The sequence below is a fragment of the Electrona antarctica genome (assembly GCF_951216825.1).
Source record: "Electrona antarctica genome assembly, chromosome: 13".
Taxonomy (NCBI): domain Eukaryota; kingdom Metazoa; phylum Chordata; class Actinopteri; order Myctophiformes; family Myctophidae; genus Electrona; species Electrona antarctica.
The window spans coordinates 5,305,763-5,331,997 of NC_136794.1; the positions used below are offsets into that span (position 1 = coordinate 5,305,763).

A 26,235-nucleotide genomic window follows, 5' to 3' on the forward strand; every position below is an offset into this window, starting at 1 on the left:
TGAATTAGGATAATTATAGTTTTTCATAATGAGATCATCATCATTGGGCTATCCTGTCCATGTAAGAAACAAATGGCGAATGAAATAGCATAATACTTAATAGTTACAGTCTGATTTGGTAACTTTTGGATACTGTTGGAGATATCCAACATCACATCTTTACATAGTCACATCTTTACATATGATTTATTTTTAATCCTTCTTTTCATGACACAAAAGCACCAATTGCATGGTTGGACTAAAGTACCTCAAACATTACATCATGACACTTTGCAAAGGAATGTAGTATGTAGATAAAGTCAAATCCTTATTGACAAAGTCAACATACAACATTTATAATTATAAAGGCAGCCGCAGAATCAGCTGTGCAGTGGACAGGGGCCTGAGTCCAGACGCAGCAGCACTCCAGACACAAATCCACTAGCATGTCTGAGTTTTGACTGTTTTTTTTAGATTTTGAAGTTGATTATCTTTGCCCATGAAGCTTTCAGAAGGTTCCCCTTCCATGACCATCATCATCCATCACCATTCTATCATCTCATTTTCTAAATATGAATTTAAGCACATGCTACTTCTGTCTGATTTTACTTCAGTCATGCTAGTGTTAAATACAAACCCACACGCACAGTTATTCAGTGAAACATAACGTTATGAATGACTGCTCCTTTCGGCGTATGACGCTAGCGCGCACCGAACTCTTGTGAAGACAAGTTCAAGACTTCCAAGTTGTGAACTTGTGAGTGACTCTGAGCTTGTAGATCTGCTATTTTCGGCGAGCAACACCGTCGTAGCCGGTAAAGACGAATCGCGGCCGGGGGAGGGCGTCGCGGAGACTCGACGGAGAGCCCAGAGAAAGTGAAAACTAACATAGCAACAGTGCTGCATGAGCACCGGTGCTCTGTGACAGCTGCGTCCACTGAACAGGCGGCTTGATTCCGATTCCTATTGGCTGACAGTGTCATCCATCTGCGGGCCAACTCCGCCCACTGCCCTGTCGCCTGCACAGGAGAAAAAAAAGTCTTTGAAGTGCAAGGGGCGGGGTCAGGCAAATTATGCCATGTGTTCACCAAGTCCCGCGTCCTCATTGGCCCACAGCAGCCAGGATCTACGCCCATCTCGTGCAGGACGCCTTTTGGATTGGCTGGCGCCGGACTACCCCGGATTCACCCTTTTAGTGCGCGTGCACAGATTTCCTATTCTCCACCGCCGTGTAGAACATTGGCGTAACCCCGCCGCCGCGTGTTCAGTCGGCTCGGCGAATGATACCCGCGAGTGCTTACGCAAAGAGCGTAACAAAACGTCCGTAGTGACAAAGACAAGCGAGCCCGAGACCTGGGGAAGGAATAAAAAAAAAAAGAATTTCCACTATCTATCGTCGGCGCACCCGTCCCGAAGATCATCACCATTCCTCGAAACGCTCTCTGTGGCCCCGAGGCCCCTGGAAGAAGCTCCGGATTGTGTCGGCAGAGAGGGAGGAGGACCTGGAGTCCGCGCAGAGATTTTTCAAACCCACTCGGTGTAAAAAAAGATTGGGCAATTGGCAGTTTTTCCCCCCTGAATCAGTCAGTAGTAGGGTCTAGCGAGGGAGCCGCCATGGCAGTGGGATCATTGAGCCTCCACATCGGGATATGAAGAGGAATTGCATGCATGCTCGTCCCCAATCGTTGAGAAGAATACCCAGCATTTCTCTGATTCAGCACGCAGCGCCGTGTACGGGTTGTCCAGTTGTTGGTGATCTGTCTGACTCTCTTCTGTACATTTTATCCGCCTCAAGAAAGAAGTCGCAGGGACTGGTTTTATTCGGGGGGGCTCAGGGAGAGGCCAGATTCATGACTATTTTAGTCGAAGACGTGTCTCCAAAGGCCTGCTGAAGGAAAAACGAGGAATATAAAGGGAAGAAATGTTGCTTTGATTGACTGTGGGGAAGAAAGGAAAAAGACTAGATTAATAAGGCGAAAGTAAACTAACTACTGTACTGAAGGATATCGTTGGATAAAAAGGAGTCGTTTTCTTGAATTATTAATTATATTGAATTCAAGAACTGTCAGCCTTTTGGATGAGAAGATTCGCCAAATTGACCAACCCTGCCATTTTAGTGAGATATAGGGCCTAGTCTCTGCTGCTAGTCAAGAGAACCAGAGGGGGATTGAATGATGTCGGGTCGGCCCAGAACCACCTCGTTCGCTGAGAGCTGCAAACCAGTGCCGCAGCCCTCGGCTTTCGGCAGCATGAAAGTCAGCAGTAAGTAAAAAAAGAAAAGAAAAAAAACTGTAATTCTACCAGTCATACACTAGGCTAACTGTGGTAAAAAAAGGCCCCTCAGAACGTTATATCCTCACTAAAATAAATAGCCATGGCTTCTTCTAAACCTTAACTAACTATGTCGAAACCCTGTCGAGTGAGCAGCACAGCACACACACAGACAGCTCTAGAGATGGCAAAAGCGTTGTCAGTCATATCTATGTCACCACCAGCTGAGATTGACACTCCTGCGTCGTCGGCGAGGAGGGGAGCGCTGCTGCTGCTGCCATTGACGTGACGTGCGTCTCGGACCAGACCGGCCGGCCCGGCCCGGGGCTGGTCAGTCACAGTCGCCAGGCCGGGTTAGGTTAGCAGGCCGCGCCGGGCCGGGCCAGGCCGGGCCAAGAGACTAGAGAGAGAGAGAGAGAGAGGGGTAGGGTAGGGCTGGTGGCACCGGCCCAAAATCTTAGCCTTGCTTTTATACCGCAAGATCCGGTACGATTATTATTAGCTGTTGCATTTTTGAAGGGGGTAAGAACAAAATATGCCTGGCTCGCTCGCTCCACAAAAAAAAAAAAAAAGAAATCACCCCCAATGACGCGAACACGTACAGCCGAGCTCATAGTGCAGTTATTAAAGCGACAGCATCGGTCTGTTTATTACGCAACTGTCAAAGGGAAGGTGCGCCCATATAGATACATGCCCAGAACGTGACTCAGGGCCAGGGCCAGGGCACTCGCTCACTGTTGCCTGGTCGTGTTTTCTGTGGGCAGTCTCCAAAATCTGTTCTCTGACCGTCAGAAGTGAGACGGCTGTCTGTGTCACAGTAGAGTAGCATGTCATGCACAGTGTGCAAGCATCCTCAGGGAATTGGCGAATAAGCTGCAGAAGTGCTATGCCATGCCATGCGGCCGACTGGCAGCCAGTGACTGCGTCTCTAGTAGGCCAAAACACAGATTTTAGTTATCGATATTAGGTCCACACAGTTTATCATTTTTATACAAACATTGGTCCTTTTTAAATAGGCCTAATTGCACAACACATGTACATACAATGTCCATCGTTTCAAACTAGAATCATAATAATAGTGTGCAAGAGAGAAGGATGAGCCCCTTCAAGTGGTACTTACTATAATTTTACATTGCTATGCGTGTGAGAGCCATGGTCCCACAACCACGTGTGTGAGGAGGATAATGGAGGGACCTAGCCTTTAAAGTAATTTTTAGTGGTCATAATGTGTTTTGCATAATGTGAGCTCTGCAGCAGAACGTCTCTTGGATCTAAATACTGATGTATGTTAGTGGGGCGAGGCCTGGAGCTTATAATACTGTAGACTCTCATCTGGACTGTCTTCAGAACAGGACATCTCCCTGCACACACACATTACCTTGAACCACAACTACTTACACATTCAAATGCAGGCACTCAAGTTTAGTGTGATCTTGGTTTATTTGTGTTTTATAGCAACAGTTGCCACTCGCTAGTCCACATTTTTTCAACATGAATAAAGTATGCTAAAATTAGAACCCAGAATAACTAGCACAGCCATTAGCTGCTCAATTCACAAGGAAGGGGAGGCTGACTGGATGTTTTATTTTTTATGCAGAATGAGCTTTTATTTTTTTTACGTCAATTTGAGCTTTTATGTCAGTCAAGTGACTAGTCAGTGCCATTCAACTCTGGAATCAGAAAAGTATTTAAAGAAAATGGCCTTAATGCAAATGCTACCCGGTCTCACCCAAACACGGTGAAATAGCACGGAATTGCAATTCCGTACATGCGCGCCTAGACCACCCCAAATCCGTACATAGGATACTGAAATCCTCCACATAGACCATGACGGAGGGGCGCCGTCTCTACCGAACTTGAGCCAAGGGAGACGCCACCGAGAGTTGCCGTGTCGAGCGTTGCGAAGTTCGTCAGAGCCCGACTCAGCCCCGTCCGAGTTGGACAGACCCAATATGGACAGAATAGTAAATAATGTCAAACCCGAACTCACCCAGCCCGACCCAGCCACGGTGAAATAGCACTTCTGTACTAGTGAAAGCCACGCCTCCGTCACGGTCAAAACAGTAGTCGTGTAATATGTACAGATTTGTGGGTTTTCTAGGCGTCTATGTACGGAATTGCAATTCCGTGCTATTTTGCTGTATTTCTCTGAGATGGGGTTGGCAAATACCACCATACCGTCCATCAATAGCTTATCTCTCTGGATGGTGAATAATTTGTTTTCAAAGGATGGTGTTCACGGTTACATCCCCTGGAGCAGTGGCTATTAACTGCATTTGCACATCGCACAGATTAGTTTACCTGAGCAGTGAGCTTTTGTATTGGCTGGTAAAGGCAGCTGGGACGGCACCTGTCAGTGGTGCGTGTTGGTGTTCGGCAGGGTGGATAGGACGGAGGCTCTACGTCCTCCCGGTGGGGGCTCCTCACTGGCAGGTGAGCCAGTAGGGTACAACAGCAGTGACAACACTGACATGTGTGTGGGGAGGAATAATTGGCTAACGACTAGAGTAACGGCTAAATTGAGGAGAAGAAGGCATAAAAAGTAGGAAACAAATTAAGTATTTGCTGGGAAAGAAGGACAACTTCAGAAGGATATCTAATTAACAACAATATATAAGCTTATACACATGCAGTATACTAGTATATATGCTTTTACACAAGGGATTCATTAATTATTTGCAAGACAACAGTAGGTTTGGTTGCATCTGTCAGGATACCATTTGGTTATACTACATTATATAACTGTTGGGAAGTGGTCTCACTCATAAATGGACGTTACATATAGTGTCATTTGCCTGTGTCGGGAGAAATGTCCTTTTTTGCACAATGTGTATCTACTGAGTACTTGGCAATGGCAATAAAGGCATCCTGTGTCATGACAAATGTACCTCATCTATACCCTCAAAGGATGATGATACCCACCTTATTTCCCACTGGCTTAGATAATATACTAGGGAGCACTTTAATAAAAGTGTTCCCATCAAACAAGTACAAGCGGTGATCGAAACCTTTGAATCAACAAGGCTGCCTTTAACGGAACGCCATGCTGCCATGTACATGCATTGCATACAGCACACACCACCCCCAACACACACGTGTGCGCCAGCGTGTATGAATAACTTGGCCAGTGATCTGAAGCAGCTGTAGCCAACATGTATGGTCCCACCTAGAGTGAATGGTGGTGCCCCCCCCCACACACACACACACACACGGACACCCCTGGTTTTGTTTTGTGAGTGAGGCAGCTGGCCAAGAACAATGAGTAGCTTGTTTAGCATTTCAAAGCTCCCGCTCTCTCTTTCCTTCTCTCCTCACCGTCTCCCCTGTCCTGCTCTCTCCACTTCTTTCTCTGTCAGTGACAGTGGGGACAAAATTAACCAATTATAACTCTTTGATTTCAAGTGAAACGGAATATTGTATACAAGACAGAGAGAGTCGAGGATGACCCAACAGAATCGGAAACCAAAATAAAGAGAAATTCAGGAGGGGAAAGAAAGGTGACATCTGACTCGCTTGTGATCCAGTCTGATATCAATTGTTGATTCTGATAGCTGGTGGCACTATGACGGTTGTGCCACCATGACGGCTGTGCCATCCTACATGTCTGCATGGATGCTGTTGGCTAATATCTGCCCCTCTCTCTCTCACCGGTGACATTCCTGTGACTGGATGTTCCAGTAATGTACTATCTTGCCAAACTGTCAACTGTGCTGGAATGGAACACTTTACTTGTGTCTGTGCACGCATGTGCGTAGTTGCGTACGCATGCATGCGCATGTGTGTGTGCACATGTACACAACACGTTCGTTCACATTGCATGCATTTCATATTTCATTTTTGTTGACCATAATTTACTATAAATAACTCGATAAAATGTCTCGAGACAGTCCTCACACAGACTATTCTGGTCTAATTGTGCTTCCATACAAGTCATACATGTCATAACTCAAGTAATGATAATGCTTATTGGAAGTTTTTAACATTTTAAAATGGATTTGTAATGTCAACGGGGATGGGCCTGGTGGGCCTAACAGTGCTCCTTCATAGAGATTGCCATACTAAACTAAAGTGTGCATGCTGATGGTGTTGGCACAATAACTTCAAGGAAATAGTGCTAGACATACCTGTGTAACTGTAAACTGTACAACTGTACCCTCTAGATGGCGAGTGATACAAGTAAAAACCTGACACTCGGCTGGCATTACAATTCATGGTCTCTTGACTTATTATGAGACAAAGTTACACTTGTGTATTTATTACTGCTGTGTGTCAGTCAGTGTGATGCTGATAGGCATTAGGCACACAATGAAAGAAAGTCTTTGCTGACAGAGCACAAATAAGTGGTTGCCTGTCCACACAGTGACCCTACAACCACTAATACACTTTCTTTTTACTCACTAAGAAGTACAGTATTTTCTATACTCTTAACTCTACTTGAAGTCATTCGCTGGTTCTTTAAGTCTGATACTGTACAGGAATGGGCTGCATGAAAGCATTCTCTATTTTATCTGGCATTTCCGGGTTAACATTTAGGCCGGGCCCTATGGCGGGGATATGGCAGAACATAATCGACACTATTTGACACATTGAATCTGTGCACAGTGCACACGCTCTGCTCAACAGCGGTGCAGTGTGCTTATGCACATTCAGAGTGAGCTAGGCACAGTGGCCTGAGATAGCCTCGTGACCTGACTCGGATACTGCCACCTCTGGCGAAGAGCTCCCACGGCTGTCTTGTCTCTCCCAGTTTGATTTAGTAGCTGAATAATGCGGCACGCGTAAATGAAGTCGGACGATTAGCCATGTGTCACATCCGTTATTCCTCTCAATGCGACATTGCAGTAGGTTGTGTGGCGACCCAGTTGATGGCACAGTCGCCACGGCAATGCTCATTGTATGGTGTTTGGATGCAGGATGAGGTTATGTTGAGGTCAAGACACTGGTTTGGGGATTTATTTTATTAAAAGGAAGAAGACTATCAGGGCTGTCACCGATTTGTATGCACAACTATGAAGAAATGTAGAATTTTGTCCTCTATAGGTACTGTAGTTGGAGTACCGGTAATACATATCTTCTGTGTAAATGGTATCTAATGCCAGCTATTTGATATTAGATTTGTCAAAGTATCGATTTCCAAATACTAGAAAGTGGAACACGTGTGGTGCTGTGCTCAGCAGTTTATTGTGACCACAGGTCGCAGAAACGGATTACTATGAAAACCTGCGAAACCTGTCAGTCTGTCCGTCACGCCCCTTGACACGCTCCATATATGGCCGTCTCCATATATGAAGATCACGACACTGACCTCATCAAACCCTTCATCGTACATGGAGAAGACTGGATCATCACCTAGATCTGCATATATGGAGCCGGCCAGCAACTCTACATCTGACCTCAAACCCTTAGATCTCCATATATGGAGCTGACCTGTTCTGACATTCCATATGTTGATCCTCCCCACCTGTCCTTCCTCTTCGATGTCTCCCTTTTTGACTGATACCTGTCCATTCAAACTCTAGCCCCAAAGTTATTAGCGCAGTCGTGCCTGACCCGGCGAAAAGTAGAGTTCTTCTTAACAGGCCTGAAAATCAAGGCCCGGCCCTAACTGGCCTGGCCGCCCGAGGCCCCCCCCTAGGCCTTACTAATTAGCGCACATTTTGCACCCTACCCAGCCCGAAAACGTAAAAGAAAGGTCCATACATGGGCATTCCCAGTTGTTTCAGCACGACCTCGCACTCAGGGCGTCCTACTGGTTCAAAATAGCTGGAAGTTTAAAGAAGCTGTATTCTCTTGGGCATCCAATGCACATTAATTGATAAATCAGAAAATCACTACCTCTCGAAGGTGTGCGTGTGCGTGCGCTTGCGTGTCTGTGTGCGTGTACATGGATGTTTCTCACAGACTGAGGAAGTGCAGAGGCGTCTTTAGAAACGATCCTGCTGGAGTATGTGGGCAGTCTCTTTTTCCTCTTATTTCTTGTCATTTCCTCTCTCTCTCCCTACGTCTATTTCGGTCACAGAAACCCCTCTCCGTCTCCTTTTTCTAAACCTCATTGAAGAACGTGAATGCCTTTTCGGTATCTCTGACTTCTCCTCTTGTCTCACTTTCATCTCACTTCCCTTTGCCACGGCTCATAATAACGCCTGCAGCCACCGCTGGGTTATGCGTCGGTCACATAAGTCACACACAGCTTACACGTGTGCGTGCACACACTCAATGACATCCTAACAGAGTATGTATGGCCAGAGTGTTAGGAGGAGGTTTTGCCAAATGTGTGTAATCCTCGTACCTACACACGATGCCCAAATTGTGTGTGTGTGTGTGACCTTGTGTGTGAACCCCCCCCAGATAGTCTCTGGCTCATTGGAAATGTTTAGATTTTGGGGTTCCCTGGTGTAGGAGTATCATTTTGTACTTTTAACACACACATGGGACACTGCGCTTGGTCAGTCCGCACTTTGGAAGCGCTGAAAATCTGTAGAAAATAAAGCGGATGTCCCGCTTCCCCCCCCCTCACTTCGGTTTTGCTTTTGCAATCTTATGAATCCAACTGTAAAATTGAATTAGTCACAGCCAGGCTTAGCAGAAATGGAAATTAAAAAAAAACTATTTAGATTTTGTAGATTTTAAAATGTAGTTTCCTGAACGGAAATTATAAACGGGGAAAAATAACTTTCGACATTCGAAGATTGTGGAAGAGTTGTCTGGCTTGAGTTGAGAGAGACTACAAGTACATGCAGCAGATCGATGGAGGCATCGTAGTCTGGTCAATGTCCTCTGCATGACAGCGGGTTATCACTGCAGCGTTGCAGATGACACTGCTGTTTATAAGACCGTAGCTGATAATCTGCCAAATGACACGCTAATTAAGTAACAGCTGACTTGGGCTGTTGTAAACTGGAGCTGCTGCATGTAGCAAGGATGTGGTGCTACTCACTGCTGATAGCATGAATCTGATTTGGAGTAAATTAGGGGTGCACGATTGTGAAATTATGACCGATATCCGATCTCTGATTATTTGCACTTGTCATATCTGCCGATACCGATTCCGATATTATTCGGATTATGCTGCCTTCAATACATACAACAAAAGTGACGGAGCCATTGACGGTCACATTATTATTGCGTCATCAATAGCTGTGAAAATAATGCCATTGACCGTCACATTATTATTGCGTCATCAATATCTGTGAAAATATTCGGTATTATTTTGAGACCGATCTAATACCGATATGGCATTTTGAATGGTCGATATAGATATGCTACCGAATATATTGTGCATAAAATGTAGCCTACATATTGTCATATGGTTGTCATTGTGGCTAATATGTAATCCAAATACACGGCTTGTGCAACAGCAGGATATGCTAATATGGCATATTAGTCTGGGAGAGAGAGAGAGCTAAGGAGTTTGAAGCGTTGAGACAGGGTTCACTCCTAAGGGCAGTGGAGTGGAGCAGACGATATTATATCATGGTCAGTGTTGTTCATGAGGCTCTGTCTGTATGGCTGTGGTTATGGGGGCTGGGTGGGGGGGGGGGGGGGGGGGGGGGGGTTTGTCCAGCAACCAGCAAGCATACATCTGTGGCACGCGACACAGTCTATTAGCTAGTTATCCTTTAACTTCCAGCTAACATGGACTTTACCCCTGATACTGCACACATGCATACATCATACTGTAGAGAGAATAGCACAGGCCTGACGTCGAAATTTAAATCATGCGAAATTTCTGAAAACCTCATGTTTCTATGTCAGTGGTGCTCAATATTTCATGTCAACGACCCCAAGAATTATATGTAATTGGCCGCCGACAACCCTTCTGAAAATATGTTGTTCCAGCAGGGACCCCCCAGAAGCAAAGATTTGAGATAAAAACGATCGCTCTGAAAGAATAGATTCAAACATTTGGGCCACATTTTCACGATTTTTTTCAAAAATAGCAGACCTACAAGCTCGTAGCGCGGCACTCGGTGCCGCGCTATGAGCTTGTAGATCTGCTATTTTTCAATAGCTAAAGCATAACATAATGCTTAAAACATCAAAAGGGGTTCCTGCCCCAAAATGGGTTAAATAGGAGAAGGCCTCATGATGCCCAAGAGAGCAGGCCTTGCTCCCAGTTGACAGACAAGAAGAGAAAGTGGGGGGGCTGAAGATGCAAGAAGAGAAAGTGGGGGGGGGCTGAAGATGCAAGAAGAGAATGTGGGGGGGGGGGCTGAAGATGCAAGAAGAGAAAGTGGGGGGGCTGAAGATGCAAGAAGAGAAAGTGGGGGGGCTGAAGATGCAAGAAGAGAAAGTGGGGGGGCTGAAGATGCAAGAAGAGAAAGTGGGGGGGCTGAAGATGCAAGAAGAGAAAGTGGGGGGGCTGAAGATGAAATATCCAGATCTTGCATCCAGTTCGCAAATACTCTCAGACATGTAGGGCATATTATGACATTTCAGCAATCGTAATCTTGGGTGGTTACGCTGTCCATGTGTAGCACATGGTGGGTGGTGGTTATTATCTTCTCAAGGTTGCTGACTCATTTCCAACTAGAACAGCAAGTAGGCATGTAGGCTAGACTTCCTATCTGGATTGTCACTTTGGATTTGAAGCACCGGCTATCCTCATGGCTGAATGAAACAATGAAATAACCACTTGAACCCCAGTTTATTTTGGGGCGAGTCATAATGGGACGAACTCTTTTCGACTACAAGCTCAAAAAACGGTGCTGTGATTTGTAGTTGTAGATTGGCTATTTTCGCTACTTGTTTATAGCAAAGAATGCGGTTTGAATAAGAATCTTTTGAAAGCCAGAATTCAAGTTCATGGAATAACGATTACTTGTGCGAAGGTATGATCAGGTAATCATTAGATCTCTCCCATGGTTCCCCCACTGTATGTTTTTTGTTTGAGGTTTTGCTTCATGATTGAAAAATCACTAACAACCTACACAGTACAACGCACTCAATCGCAGTAACACCTCAAGTTTACATTCTTTATTATCCTTTTCTTTCTATTCACTCAAGCACAATAAGTTGAATCTGTACACTCACATTGGTTGGTTGGTTGGTCGGGTGGCTTTATTGTTTTCATTTGTACATGCAGTTGTACATAATTGGCGGATGACTGTAATGCATTTAAACAACAACGACGAGACATAATATACACTGCACAAATCTCCTTTCTTTTGTCTTCACAGGGGACAAGGATGGCAGTAAGGTCACAACGGTGGTGGCCACCCCAGGCCAAGGCCCCGACCGGCCACAGGAGGTGAGCTACACGGACACCAAGGTGATCGGCAACGGCTCCTTCGGCGTGGTCTACCAGGCCAAACTGTGCGACTCCGGAGAAATGGTGGCCATCAAGAAAGTACTGCAGGACAAAAGGTTTAAGGTGAGGGGACAGACCGGACGGACAAGCACGCATGCTGCCCGGATTCATATTATTTACCCTGTCAGTGTTGAATCGTTCAATACATACAGATCCAATGCTTGAACTTAGAATCGTTAAATAGTTTAATGAAGGCCTAAAGAAAAGTGGTGTTGAATTGTTGATAAGTTTGTACGCGCATACACACACACACACACACACACACACACACACACACACACACACACACACACACACACACACACACACACACACACACACACACACACACACACACACACACAAATAAACTCCTGTCTCTCTCTCTCAGTCGCTGTGTAGAACAATGTACCCTAAGAAAAGATGAATGAGTGCGATTATCTGTGAAAGAGACATGAAAGGGGTGATCCTTGTCAACAGTGTTCTCAGAGAAAGGGAGAATGGAGTCCGCGAAAACCCAAACAAACCTTGAAAGTGCCGCGTGATTGACACATTGCTCTAAACGTGTGTGTTCGTGTGTGTTCCCTTGCAAATGAATTACCCAGGTTGTAGGGGGGGGGGGGGGGGGGGGGTCCTGTCCACTCCACTCCACTCCAAATCTCTCTACCACACACACACACATAGCATACATAACACGATCACATAACCACTCAGTCATTTTGTCAAAATTCAGCTCTGTTGTCCCTGCGGAAACTTTAATATTTCCTCGGCAGACCGTCATTGAGAGTGCTGCTTGCTGCTGCTCTTCCCTTTGCGTTTGTGAATGGAGGTGATTGATGGCGTGTTGTTGCTGGGCTGTAGAGACATTGTCTCGGATCCCTCTCTGCTGTGATGACAGCTGAACTGGTTGGGGGTACAGTGCTCTGCTCTCTCTTCTCTTTTCAACAGAGGCTTACAGCTCACTGATTTGAAAAAGGCCTGGGGTCTTGTTTACCTGGCGTGGAGGGCAGCTGCTTAGATTGTTATTAGCTTTTGTGTGTTATTGTCCTTTTACTTTACATTCACCAAGAGTTTGGCTGTTGCTCTTATCCAGAATGACTATAGGGTATGCGCATGCATAAAGTGAATGGCAAATCGAGTGGCAAAGTGAGAGGCAAAGTGAGTTTAAGGTCGTTTAACATTGTTTAATACAATCAGATAGGACATGATCTGTTTGGATGTATGGGCTATGAAGGCCAGAAAGTAGTTTTTTGCCACTCAGTAGGCGTTCCCGCATAACTTCCGGGTATGATGATGATGTCATGCGCATACCCTCTATAGCTATATAATGAGTTTGTTGCCTTGCTCAAGGGCCACGTTACGCAGTGATTGACCATGAAATCATTGCAGTTCCTGGCTGTCCCCTGCAGCGGTGGCTCAGGGGGTAGAGTGGCCGGATGGGAACCGCAAGGTTCCCAGTTCGAACCTGGGCTCCCGGGCTCCCCCAGAGTGTCCTTGAGCAAGACTCTGAATCCCCCAAATTGCTCCCGATGAGCAGGTTGGTGCCTTGCATGGTTTCCACCGCCATCTGTGTATGAATGTGTGCGTGAATGTAATGCACACAATCTATGTAAAGTGCCTTGGATAAAGGCACTATATAAATGCACCATTTACCAATTTTCCATTTACTTACAGACTCGGAATTAGGTCAAGTTATCCAGGACAGCCCACTGGATAACTTGCCTTACTGGAATGATAAAATGGTGACAAAGACCTGCGGCTACTGAAGTTTGAAGGACAGCTGTTTAATATCTCGACTGGGAATAGTCATTGTGGCTGACTCATGTCACTTGCGTCCGTGCCTTTTGTCACTGTTGTGCATAGCTAACCGGTTTAGCTAAAACCCGGTGAGCTCAAGTTTGTTGCTTTTCAGTTGTTTTAACCTTTTAAGGCTCAGCACAAGTTTTTCCACAGCTGACTGTGAACGCCTAATACCTAAATAATATGTTGTGGCGCTTAGCCTTGAACCAACGGGATTTAAGACAAGGAGATCCTTCCTGACAGGAGACAACCAAGCCAGTATGGTATAGTCATCAGAAACGAAAATCTGGGTCTGGAATTGAACAGTTGAGCATCTGCCACCCAATGTGGCACGTTCAGACGAGGGCACACACATGTTTGATTGCTGACTGTGGCCTAGTGCTTTGGGTTGGGCACCAAGCTTTAAGTAAATATCCCCTGTTTTTAGTTTTTCCTAAATTAAAAAAAATAACTTTCAAAATATTTTAAAAGTTTAAACAAAATAATCACAACTTTTCATCACAAAAAAATCCAACATTTTTCAAAAGTATTTCATGAACTGTGCAGTACAGTGACAGTACAGTACAGTAGAGGGACCCCCACACGGTAACTATGTCATTTCTCGCCCGTTTCGGACACGGGGTGTTTCGCCGGAACCGGTCCGGCACCATGGGCTCGTTCCTGTGGGTTCCGCCTATACGCTGTCAGTGGGTAATAATAAGATGATGACATCATCATCACAGGCTGAGCTCTACAAAGCATTCCTCAAGTCATAACCTGCAGTTAGACTGGCGTTTTTTTTGGTGCTCCTGAGTCCCGCCACCTCCCCCCACCTTATAGCTGCCACCTCCTGCTATTCGCGCTTTCTCCGCTTGTTACGACGAAGTGAGTCGACTGAGCGTTAAGTCTCCTCACATGCCTGTGTCGGGGGGCATGTGCTGTGGAATGGTTCACAGTACACACACACACACACAGACAAAACACCTGCGTTCTATTTTCTCTATAAGTCTTCCACCACCGCACCCCTTTTGACGTTTCTAGTTTTTTTTTGTCTTCCTGTCTGATTCATTCGCCGCTTGTTTTTGTATCTGAAGACGGCCTGGGGGGCTGCAGCTCTTTAAACGGAACCAGAACCACACACACACCACTTCAACATGAGTGCATGAGTACCTCTTCCAGGCAGTGATGATATGAGCGTGTGCACACACACACACGCACACACACACACACACACACACACATACCAACGTCATATACGGTAATCATGTGAGTAGGCTCTGCTTTCTAGTGCAGCTGACATCAGAGCGTGTGTGTGTGTGCACGTGCATACGCATGAGAGAGAGAGAGAGAGTCGTCGATGTTGGTGGGCTCTTAAAACACGGCTGGTCCTCGTCCATTCTGGGAGAGGTCCTCCTCCACTTTCATCTAATGGATCACATATCAGTCCAGAGACCAATTGATGTTGTCATCCACATGCACGCACGCACGCACGCACGCACGCACGCACGCACGCACGCACGCATGCACGCACGCACGCACGCACACTCACACACACAGAGGGAGAGAGAGAGAGAACATCGATCCATAGTTTGTGTCCAGTCCACTATTATTTGCTAATGCTAGTATCCATTCTTCTAGCGGAACAATGTGACATCTGCTGTGTTCATTCTGTCACCGGACGGTACTTCTCGGCTGAAGAAAATGTGCTGTTCTTTTTCTTTTTAAATGGTCAATCTACGAAAATAGGGATTCCAGGGTTAAAGTGGTCAGCGATGCAGTCTTTTGTGTCTTGCTTTGTGGGTTGTTGTAGATGGTAAGCCCTTAATATGCAAATCATTTTAAAAGTGCCACACACAAACAGACGCGCATGCCTGTGGTTCTTTTTAGAGGGGGTGAAATGGAGGGGGTTCTCACCACAGAATCCTTGTTCAGGGAAAATAAATGACCAAATGTTAAGTTTAACCCATTTAGACCTGATTTAAAAATGTGCGCCACATTTTTACGATTTTTCAAAAATAGCAGACCTACAAGCTCATAACGCGCCACTCGGTGGCGCGCTATGAGCTTGTAGATCTGCTATTTTTCAATAGCTAAATTATAACATGAACACCAAAAGGGGTTCCCGCCCAAAATGGGTTAATTAGTCTTGTCATCTGTTGGCAGAGTACCTTTTTGTAGAAAGCACCATTTGATACTATACTATTTGCAGTAAGTACCATGGAGCCTCTTTCATTTAGGGTACTTTTGCATTTGTATAACATCTTTTAGATCCTAGAACATTCTAGAACATCTTATGTCCCATTTGGCTCTAGAAAGAAATAGCTCTAGGAAAGATATAAACTTTTGTTTTGACCAAGTAGGCAATGAATGGTGTTGATAGTGGCTCCTTAACACATTTTGGGCGGGAACCCCTTTTGGTGTTAGCATTATGTTATGCTTTAGCTATTGAAAAATAGCAGATCTACAAGCTCGTAGCGCGCCACCGAGTGGCGCGCTACGAGCTTGTAGGTCTGCTATTTTTGTAAAATCGAAGAACGACTGACATAAACATAGCTTTTTCAGAAAACTGTCATTTTCAAACAGACATTTTTAGAATCTGATCTCAGGTCAAAATGGGTTAGCCGTCTAAGACTCAAGAGACATAAAGGCAGTCCGTCCTGTAAACTGCACGAGGTACAGTAGGGGAGCCTATCACTTTCCGTGATTTTGGAATGTTAATTTTTGGAGACAGGTATATCTTGATTCTTGGGGTTACCAGAATGCCAAAAAAACATGTCTCCAATTTTTTATGTCAGGTTTAGCATGTTTAATTAGCATAATTAGCTAATAAATTGTCAAAAACGGAAATGGCAATAACTTTGCTTCTAGGTAACTTATAAAGGTGATCTAAGAGTCTGAGTCCATGTTTGTGATGTCCAGAAATGCATCTGTTACCATTGTGAAGTCATACAAGCTTTCCTAATTAGCATAATTCCCATAGATTATGCAAAAACGAGGTGAACATCAGCAAATTGCTGCATGTTTTACTTTTAGTCAACTTTGAAAGCTTCTCACAGACTCCATGTGTATGTTTACAACTCCAGGAATAATTATCATCCTATGAATAAATCATGCAACCTTTTGTCTATGTAATAATTATGTAATAATCACACCAAAACCAGAAATAGCTATATTTCGTTGCTTTAAGTTAATTAATAAATGTGATCTTACAGACAGTAAGTCTGTTTGCATGTCTAGAAAATATTCTCTTTCCATAACTAGGATATGCAACCTTTCCATTATTAGCTTTATATATATATATATATATATATATATATCCCTCATAAAATAAAGAACAATATGAGAAATGGTCACAGAATTATCACATGATTTTTATTCTAATATTTACAGAAAGTTTTGAAAACACATTTAATTGAAGGGTCTTCGTCATCGTCAATCCCCAACAGATGTGCCTTGTTTACATTACCACACACCTCTAATCATCGGCCCTACACATGCACATCTCAGAGCAGTTCAAATTTTGAGATCGACAAGAACAATGTGATATGCACTGTGATTTCTTGCAGACACATTTTATCAGTTTGGTAATGGTGGCTGGGCCGTGGGTATCCCGTGTTGTGACTGGCACCAGTTGATCTCCCTCAGCCTCCCATCCATTTTTAGTTTCTGGTGGCATCTGTGGGTTAGGTACGTGGTCCTGATCCCATACCATTGCCTGATAATATGCATGGGTAATGGCTTGATTTAATGCTGCTTGTGTAGGTGGCAGCTTCTCGGCTTCTAATTGTTTCTTTGTGAATAACCTCCACCTGAGCTCATCAACATCCACAGGATTTGTACCGGGCTCGTACAGCTGGCAAACAAATGCTTCAATCTTTTTTGACAGTTGTACCCTTCCAGCTAAGAGTGTAACTGTCATAGATGGAATGGCATTGGTACAGGCAATGGGAAAGCCACCATGGATCAAGACATGTTCCCAGTAAGCTGACCACTCCATAGCCACACTGGACAGGAAGACCAAAGAACATAGTGAGATCCATGTAGTATTTGACCGACGCCAGGGTGGAAAGCCCCGGGCCCCTACCACTTATCATGTGGAAGACAACACACCGATAGGGAAGTGTCAGAAAAACAGTTCTTGTCAGGTATCAGCACCAAAGATGAGCTGACTGTCTTATCTTGCTAAGAAAGCCCTTCAACACTTCCAGGTGAAACCCAATGTTTTTATAATCACGTCAAGGCAGGCTGTCCACTCAAACTCTATCGATGTAAAACATCTCCACAGCGTACAGGAAGAGGCTGACACAAGGATAATCCTGCACAGCCTGGATGCTGTCTGAAGAGGGGCAACACAGCTCTACATTGAGTCCCCTGACACTGATGTCTTTGTTCTTACAATACGACGGTACCATCAGCTGTGCAAGGACATCTATTTCATCACCGGTGTGGGGAACAAAAAACGTATCATCGCTGGAGCCAGTAGTGCAGGCACTGGGTAAAACGAGGACTTCAGCCTTACCAGGGTTCCATGCCGTCTCTGGAGCTGATCAGACAGCTCCAGGGAATTTAACCTGTTGGCCAGGTCTAAACAGGTGTCCTGTGGAGGTGGTATCTGCAGTTGCTACTGTATATACTATGAGCTACAAAAAGGCTCAGTTCTGACGCAGCACGTACCTAACCCACAGATGCCACCAGCAACTGAATATGGATGGGAGGCTGAGGGAGCTCAACTGGTGCCAGTCACAACACGGGATACCCACGGGCCAGCCACCATTACCCAACTGATCAAATGTGTCTGCAAGAAATCACAGTGCATATCACATTGTTCTTGTCGATCTAAAATTTGAACTGCTCTGAGATGTGCATGTGTGGGGCAGATGATTAGAGGTGTGTGGTAAGCAAGGCACATCTGTTGGGGATTGACGATGACGACGAAGATGGAGACCCTTCAACTTTCTGTAAATATTAGAATAAACAATCTGATAATTCTGTGACCATTTCCCATATTGTTCTTTCTTGCGACTGCAGGTCGCCTTTAGGAAATTATGGACGGGCCTGCCCCAAAGTTATTAGTTCTCAACAGGCCCGAAAATTAAATTAGATCTCTATATGGAGCTGACCTGTTCTGACATTCCATATGTTGATCTGACCTCATCAAACCCTGTACACTCAAGACACGCTCCATATATGGCCAGTTCAGAATACATTCCATATGTTGATCTGACCCCCCATGCCAAAGCACCAGCACTCGCCCAGCAGTCTGTCATGACCCAGGCAGATATGTTGATCTGACCCCCCATTCCAAAGCACCAGCACTCGCCCAGCCCTTTAGTGCGAGGTCGCTTCTAATATTTTCTAGACATGCAAACAGACTTACACTGTCTGTAAGATCATGCGTATTAATTAACTTAAAGCAAAGAAATACAGCTATTTCTGGTTTTGGTGTGATTATTACATAATTATTACATAGACAAAAGGTTGCATGATTTATTCATAGGATGATAATTATTCCTGGAGTTGTAAACATACACTTGAAGTCTGTGAGAAGCTTTCAAAGTTGACTAAAAGTAAAACATGCAGCAATTTGCTGATGTTCACCTCGTTTTTGCATAATGTATGGCAATTATGCTAATTAGGAAAGGTTGTATGACTTCACAATGGTAACAGATGAATATCTGGACATCACAAACATGGACTCAGACTCTTAGATCACCTTTATAAGTTACCTAGAAGCAAAGTTATTGCCATTTCCGTTTTTGACAATTTATTAGCTAATTATGCTAATTAAACATGCTAAACCTGACATAAAAAATTGGAGACATGTTTTTTTGGCATTCTGGTAACCCCAAGAATCAAGATATACCTGTCTCCAAAAATTAACATTCCAAAATCACGGGCATCAAAATTTGATTGATAGGCTCCCCTACTAGTAAGAGGATAACACAGAAATGTCCCGGGGACTTGTTTCCATTGTGGTCCTTGTGTCTCTATACTCTCGCAAACCACTAAGACCGATAATAAGCGGCGCCAAATGTCCTGTGCATGCTGCCACTATAGGCCAAGGCAGTACCTCAGTATGTATTTTGCTTTCTCATCTTTGTATGAACTTTAGAATGGAAATCATCAAGTCATTTGTGGTCGGATCAGGCTGAAACTGTGCCCAAATTTTGGAGTCGTATGTCATTTATCAGTTCAGTTCAGTTCAATTCAAAGGAGCTTTATTGGCATGAGAAAACATACGTTTACAAACTTTACATTGCCAAAGCAAGTGTCAAAATAGTTTCAGTGATCATCACAGACAACTGATGTCATGCGGACTGGCCACAGAGGTAGAGCAGGTCGTCCAATGATCCATGGGTCGGCGGTTCGAATCCCGGCTCCTCCTGTCTACATCTCAAAGTGTCCTTGGGCAAGACACTGAAACCCAAATTGCTCCCGATGTGCTGGTTGGTACCTAGCATGGCTTCCGCCGCAATCAGTGTATGAATGGGTGAATGTAATGCACAATCTATGTAAAGCGCCTTGGATAAAGGTGCTATATAAATGCACCATTTACCATTTTACATGAAACCCAAGGATCCACATGGGAGACGTTAAGGGCACCGTTAGTTTAATTAGTAAGACTCTGACTTGGTCCTATTACTTGACTTGTAGTCTGTGGTCTTGCTCTCTACTGTAGACGAGTACTGTGAAGTAAAGTTCTCAACGGGCCTAAAAATTATGGCCTGGCCCGACCCTACCCTAACTGGGTCGGCCCGAGGCTCGGCCCGACCCTAAAAATTACCATAATGTTAAGCCCGAAGCCCGACAAAAGCCAGAAAGAAAAAAAAGAGAGAAAAAAACCCCAGCACTAAGTGTTTCAGTGTGAAAGTGAGAACGGAGATCAACAGACTTATCGAAATAAAGGATGTATGTAACTCACGTTAGAATAGGCTATTAATGTTCCATAACTTCCAATCATTCTAATGGATTCCATACAGTGGTGGTGGTGACTGGTGAGTAAACACGAATAGCAGCTGCAGCTCCCTCCCTTAGTTTCCTCTGAAGTAAAGTTGCTTTACGTGTAGCGTTTAAGTTATATGGATCGTTTGGTGACGTTGATTAATAATTAGGTTGTATTCATCGCAGCCAGCTGGGTTAACGAGACTCAGTGCAACATGACGAAAACCTGACGCTTCTTCAGCTGTGATAATCCGATTGATTTTATAAAATATTTAAGCATATGGCAACTTGGCAAGTTAACTGGTGGTTAGTAGCTAGTTTGGTGCGCAAACCAGAGGGAAACCAGTGGTAGCAAGGCAAGCAAGCAAGTCTCACACCGTTCACTGTTCTCTCTACTGTACTGCCTGTGCGCAGTGCGTATATTCAGCCTTACACAAACTCCCGGGGCGCCCATTGGCCTAGCGGTCCAGGCGCATGCCACATATAGGCGTTTGGCCTGGCGTTTGAGTCCCGTTCATGACGACGAAACATTAAATTCCCATTGACAATGAACGGAGAATTCACGTCGTATGTAGACGAGCAAATCGGCTATTTCTGTCCTACACAAGGATTACATTCCCATTGCCAATGAATGGGTGATCATGTACGATGATAACGGCGCCCCTCACTTCACACGGGTGCTCAGTGCTCATGCGGGGTCCAGTCTTTGGGACGAGAAATTGACCACCGGTCGGTGATACGAGAGAGAGAGAGACACATGAAGCGAAGCGGGGCCCTGTGCCAGAGGTGTGCTCAGCGGTCTGTCCACTTTCGCTGCTGCCGTCTCTCTCTCTCGGTGCTTTCTCTCTCCCACTCTTGCTCTTGTCGACTGCTGACACGCTGGACTGGTGGTGGGTGACAGGTCAGCACTCGGGGAAGAGCTGCGGTAGAACTGGAGCTGGGCTGGGGCGCTGATTGAACAGTCCCGTCTGCTCCTCCTCCCATAAATATGGTAGCATCTCATGCACACACGCACGCACACACACACTCCTACTAACCCACCGCGAGGAAAGAGAGAAGAGGGCGTTGCCTGCACAGTCCACCACGGTGGTGCGACTCCCGACTCGGGGTCTTGTATGACACGCGCACACACGTGCACACTAGTCTACAGGAAACCACAGTGGAGGATGATGTAACTTTATGGTTCCCCGTGGGGTGGGGGAGGGGAAGGAGACGAGGGGGGGGGGAGTTGGGGGGGCTGTGGGAACCATTTGCCTATAAGTGAATTAGCCCCAGTGAGATGGTCTCGAGACGCCCCTTGATTGCTGCCAGCCTGTCACAATTATTACATAATCGCCTGATGATCGCAATTATTTTTGCATAATAGTCTTAACCATTCATATAAATTCATGTGTCGGGGGGGGGGGGGGGGGGGGGGGGACAAAACAAAAACAGACATAGCCGATCTACAAGCTCACGGTGCGTTGCAATGTGACTCGTTGTGAGCTTGTAGATCGACTATTTCCGCCATTTTCTTTTTTTTGTCTCCACCAGGCCGAAGGCATGGTGAGAGAGTATGTTTTGCACTCCGTCCGTGGTGTGTGTGTGTCCGTCCGTGTGTCCGTGTGTCCTTCCGTCCGTCCGTTACCAGCTAATCTCCGGCACCGTTAACCCGGTCGATGCCAAACTTTGCACACACACTCCCTAGATGCCAACGATGAACCTCTGCCCCGCATTTTCAGAACGGCCTGTTATAGCGCCACCATGAGGCAGCTTTTCACATTTGTTACCTAAAACTGCACCGATCTGCGTGAAACGTTGCATGCACACTCCCTAGAGGCCAAGGACAAACCTTTGACCTGCATTTTCCGCATCTGACTTTTATAGCGCCACCAGGAGGCCGACTTTTGTAAAACACATTTCTGGATATTACTCCTCCAGATTCTGTCCAAAAATCTCACAAATCGTTACACAGTATCTCTATGGTCATGTGCTCAAGTCGGATCTGTCCGATATTTCATATTCCACCCTAATTGCTATAATTGCCTTTCACAGTTTGCAAGATTGCCCCGTTTAGAACAAAAGCCTCAAATCATGAACACAGCATGCAATTTACGTGAAATCTTTCACACATTTTCTTACTAGGCTGAGGAATATATCCCACCCTTTTCACATTGGCCTGTTATAGCGCCACCAACAGGTTGATTTTTGCTAAACAGGTTGATTGGAACAAAATGCCTCAAATCATCCAATTGCCATACAAGGCAAACATGTTTATATTACTACTAAACATTTTGCCAAACATCTCACACAGTCCTATCCTCCTGGTGGAGACCTGTGCCCAGAAGGGCACTTTTTCTAGTTTAAATTTGTATTTGTATGTTATATATTTGTCATATATGACCTGGGTGCTTTCAGTGCTTTCAGAAGCATAAATGTTCCCCAATCGCAAATTATTTGTATGACAATTTATGATGTCAAACAAAGTTCATCCAGTTCACCAGACAGGCGGCTCATTCACAGCCCCGCTGTAGCTAAAAGTGGATTAGGATCCACATGAAATGTGCTGGTCTCCTCCGCGTCATCAGTGCCCATACCCGAGGCGGGGTTGGCGAAAGGGCCTTTCTGTGTGGAGTTTGCATGTTCTCCCCCCGTGTCCCCTAGGGTAGGTACCCTCACAAAACACATGCAGTAATCCTGGTCTCTAAAACTACCTCCCCCTGGCCAGCCGGGGTGCCTGATGGAGGGGAAAGGAACTTACTCAGAATAACGTGTTCCTTCCACACGCTACGTCCGGCCGGGGAAACTCCCCCCCCTGTCAGGTGAAAAGAAGCAGCTTGGACTCCTCATGCATAGAAGGAAGCATGAGGTCAGTCCGCTGCGCCCCCCCCCCCCCCCCCCCAGGTTGGCAGATGAAGTGTAGCGCCCAGGATTACATTAGATACGGTAATTGACACTGGGTGAAAAAATGGGTTGCAAAATTGTGGGATAAAAAAAATTATAGAAAAAAAAAAAAAATCTGTTCATTATCGGCGACGGCGAGAGACGCCATTGTACAAATGTTACTTTGGCCAGCCAGTTGGCTAGCTCAGACACTGACTAACCTACCGGGACACAGCTCAGACTGTCACTCAGTCATTTGTCATTTCAATTAATTTGTCGATTCATTGAATACAGGACTTTTTTGTTGTTATCCCTTTAGCCTAAAATGTCTTGACTGTACCACCGGCTGTTTACATTTCTGACTCCTAAAGTATTCAATCATCGATTTAAAAAAAAAAGTGTGTCAGTTAGACACTAGACAGCTTCTCGTCGTTTTTTTACACAACGCAGTAACGTCAGCGGCTCCAATCGCTCAGTAAGTCGGTCAAGTTGGTCGATCTGTCAACCAGTGCATCAGTCAACCAGTCACTGTAAGGGTCTCATTCCCTCTCTCCCTCCCTCCCTGTCTCTATATATTTTGCCTCCCACTTCTTCACACAGCAGAAAACATGCCCTCCAGCCGGCCCGTAACACACAGGCACTTTGGTCGACATGCACTGTGGCATCTTCCTTTAAGGCAGGGGTTCTCAACCCGTGGGTCGCGACCCCTCGGGGGGTCGCCAAATTATTTTAGGGGGTCCCCAAATTATTTAAAAACAAATAAAATAAAAAAATAATTTTATTTTCACGATTTTTCAAAAATAGCAGACCTACAAGCTCGTAGCGCGCCACTCGGTGGCGCGCTATGAGCTTGTAGATCTGCTATTTTTCAATAGCTAAATTATAACTATGCTTAAAACACCAAAAGGGGTTCCCGCCCAAAATGGTTTAAGGTTATTGTAGCAGTCAATTTATATTGGGGGTCGGGAGGGGGCGGGGCGGGGCGGGGGTCCCGAGACATTGCCAAAGCATTTCCGGGGGTCCCCGGCCAAAAACATTGAGAACCCCTGCTTTAAGGAAGATGCAGGACAAGAGAGAGAGAGCTGCTTATTGGGCTCAAATGAAGCTTTTTAAATCTTTATGCAACACTCACATTTGCATCCCCACTGAGGGTCAGGTGCTCGCTCATACTGTACTCACTCACGCTAGACCTAATATGCAGAGTGTGAATTTATGGTGCAAAGCTTTTATGTTGCTGTAAACATTTGTCCACACACACATACACACACACAGACACACACACACACACACACACACACACATGTAACTGTACTTATGGTGTCCTTATGTGGGGGGGGTCTGTCACTGGAGGCAGCTGGGCTTAGTGGTTAAGGGAGACTGTCCTGAAATGCACAATGTTTGATGATCTCTACAACAAAAGGTCCAGTTCTCTCCTGTCTATGCTTCTTCCACAGTGCTGGATCCCAACCCATACCTTCTCCTTCCAAGTCGCTCATCGGGTCTGAAATCCTAACATTCAACCACTTTTCTCTTGTTTCCCTTGTGTCTGTCTGTCTCTCCCTTTCAGAACCGCGAGCTTCAGATCATGAGGAAGTTGGATCATTGCAATATTGTCCGCCTGCGATATTTCTTCTACTCCAGTGGAGATAAGGTCAGTTGGGTTTATTCTCCTGCCCCGTTTTCCACTGCTCATCTGCCTTTGTTTTGGTACTTTGAATTTGCTCTGTCTGTTATCTGTCTGCCGAACCGCATTGCCTGCGCGCGTGTCTGTCAGGCAGTGCTTTCCGGCTTGTCAGTGAAGCTGTGTGCCTGTTTGTCTGTCTCTCTCTGTTCCTTCCTATGAGCTGTACTAAGGCCATGTGTGCATGTGGCCCGGCCCTGTTGGGCCTTCCAATTTATAACAGGGGTACCTCCCCTAGGGTAGGTACCCTCACAAAAGATATGCAGTAATCCTGGTCTCTATAACTGCCTCCCCCTGGCCAGCCGGGGCGCCTGATGGAGGGGAAAGGAACTGAAACGTGTTCCTTCAACGTGCTACGTCCGGCCAGGGAAAACTCTCCCCTGTCAGGTGAAAAGAAGTAGCTTGGACTCCTCATGCATTGGAAGGAAGCATGAGGTCACACCGCTGCCCTCCCCAGGTTGGCAGAGGGAGTGTAGCGCTGTAGGATTACATTCGATAATTGACACTGGGTGAAAAAATGGGTTGCAAAATCATGGTTTCCCCGCCCAAAATAACGTAGCCTGCGTTATTTGTCGGGAAGCGACCGCCGCCAAAAATACATGGGCTACGTTTTATTCAGTTGTATAAGCGACGTGTTTGATCCGATCTAGTGGAAAGGCTACTCAAATTAGCTTCGGATGGCTATCTGTTGTTAGCTTAGACACTGGTCGAGAGTCAACGCACACCATTAAGCTGACGCAACATCCGGTCTCTGTGTTTTGGATCTTCAAAATAAGGGTTGGAACGGTGGCGATATATGCTGGCATATAGTAATCATTCAGCGGGGGGGCTTGTGATATATCTGTACTCGCCAGCCAGCAGAAGCCCCTTGGAGACTACAAGGCTGGACTATGTCATTCATCTGGCTGACAAACTGGGCACGCAGTCTCTGCGTGTGTCAAATATAGACACACACACACACACACACACACACACACACACACACACGTGTGCAACTGTGCACGGTTAAGTCCATATCCACGGAATCTTTCCACGATGCACAACTAACGTTCTGTGCCAAGGCCCAACAACCAACCAGGCCTGGATCACTGGATGAGGTTGAGGGGGGGGGGGGGGGGGTTGGAGGAGTCCCATGGGTGAAGATGGGACAGGATAGAGGGGGGGGGGGGGGTTTTGGCTGACCAAAGGGCATAAGCTAATTATAGGTGGCGGGTTGTCGTTCCTAGTAAGTGCTCCGTGACCCCCCCCCCCCCCCCTATCCTGTAACACCACGTGCCAGACGACCTCTTGGAATCACATTGGGTTCCTGGTGGTGCTACTGACACACACACACAGACGGAGCAACCCCCAGTAAGCTGCAACCCCCTCCCTCCCTCCCCTCTCTCCCTCATGGCCCACGCATATATCCATATCTGTCGCCCCCCTCCCCTCC

General features: G+C 45.8%; 1 protein-coding gene across 2 annotated transcripts in view; it reads left to right on the forward strand.

The window, feature by feature from the left end:
• Positions 1–1,048: 1,048 nt before the first annotated feature.
• gsk3ba (glycogen synthase kinase 3 beta-a) overlaps positions 1,049–26,235 on the forward strand; it is a 51,322-nt gene continuing 26,135 nt past the window's right edge. For both annotated transcript variants that reach the window (XM_079518762.1, XM_079518763.1), the window contains exons 1-3: positions 1,049–2,241; positions 11,430–11,623; positions 24,690–24,773. In XM_079518762.1, coding sequence (XP_079374888.1) covers positions 2,151–2,241; positions 11,430–11,623; positions 24,690–24,773 — 369 coding nt within the window. In that variant the 5' untranslated portion in view covers positions 1,049–2,150. The remainder of the gene's footprint in view (positions 2,242–11,429; positions 11,624–24,689; positions 24,774–26,235) is intronic.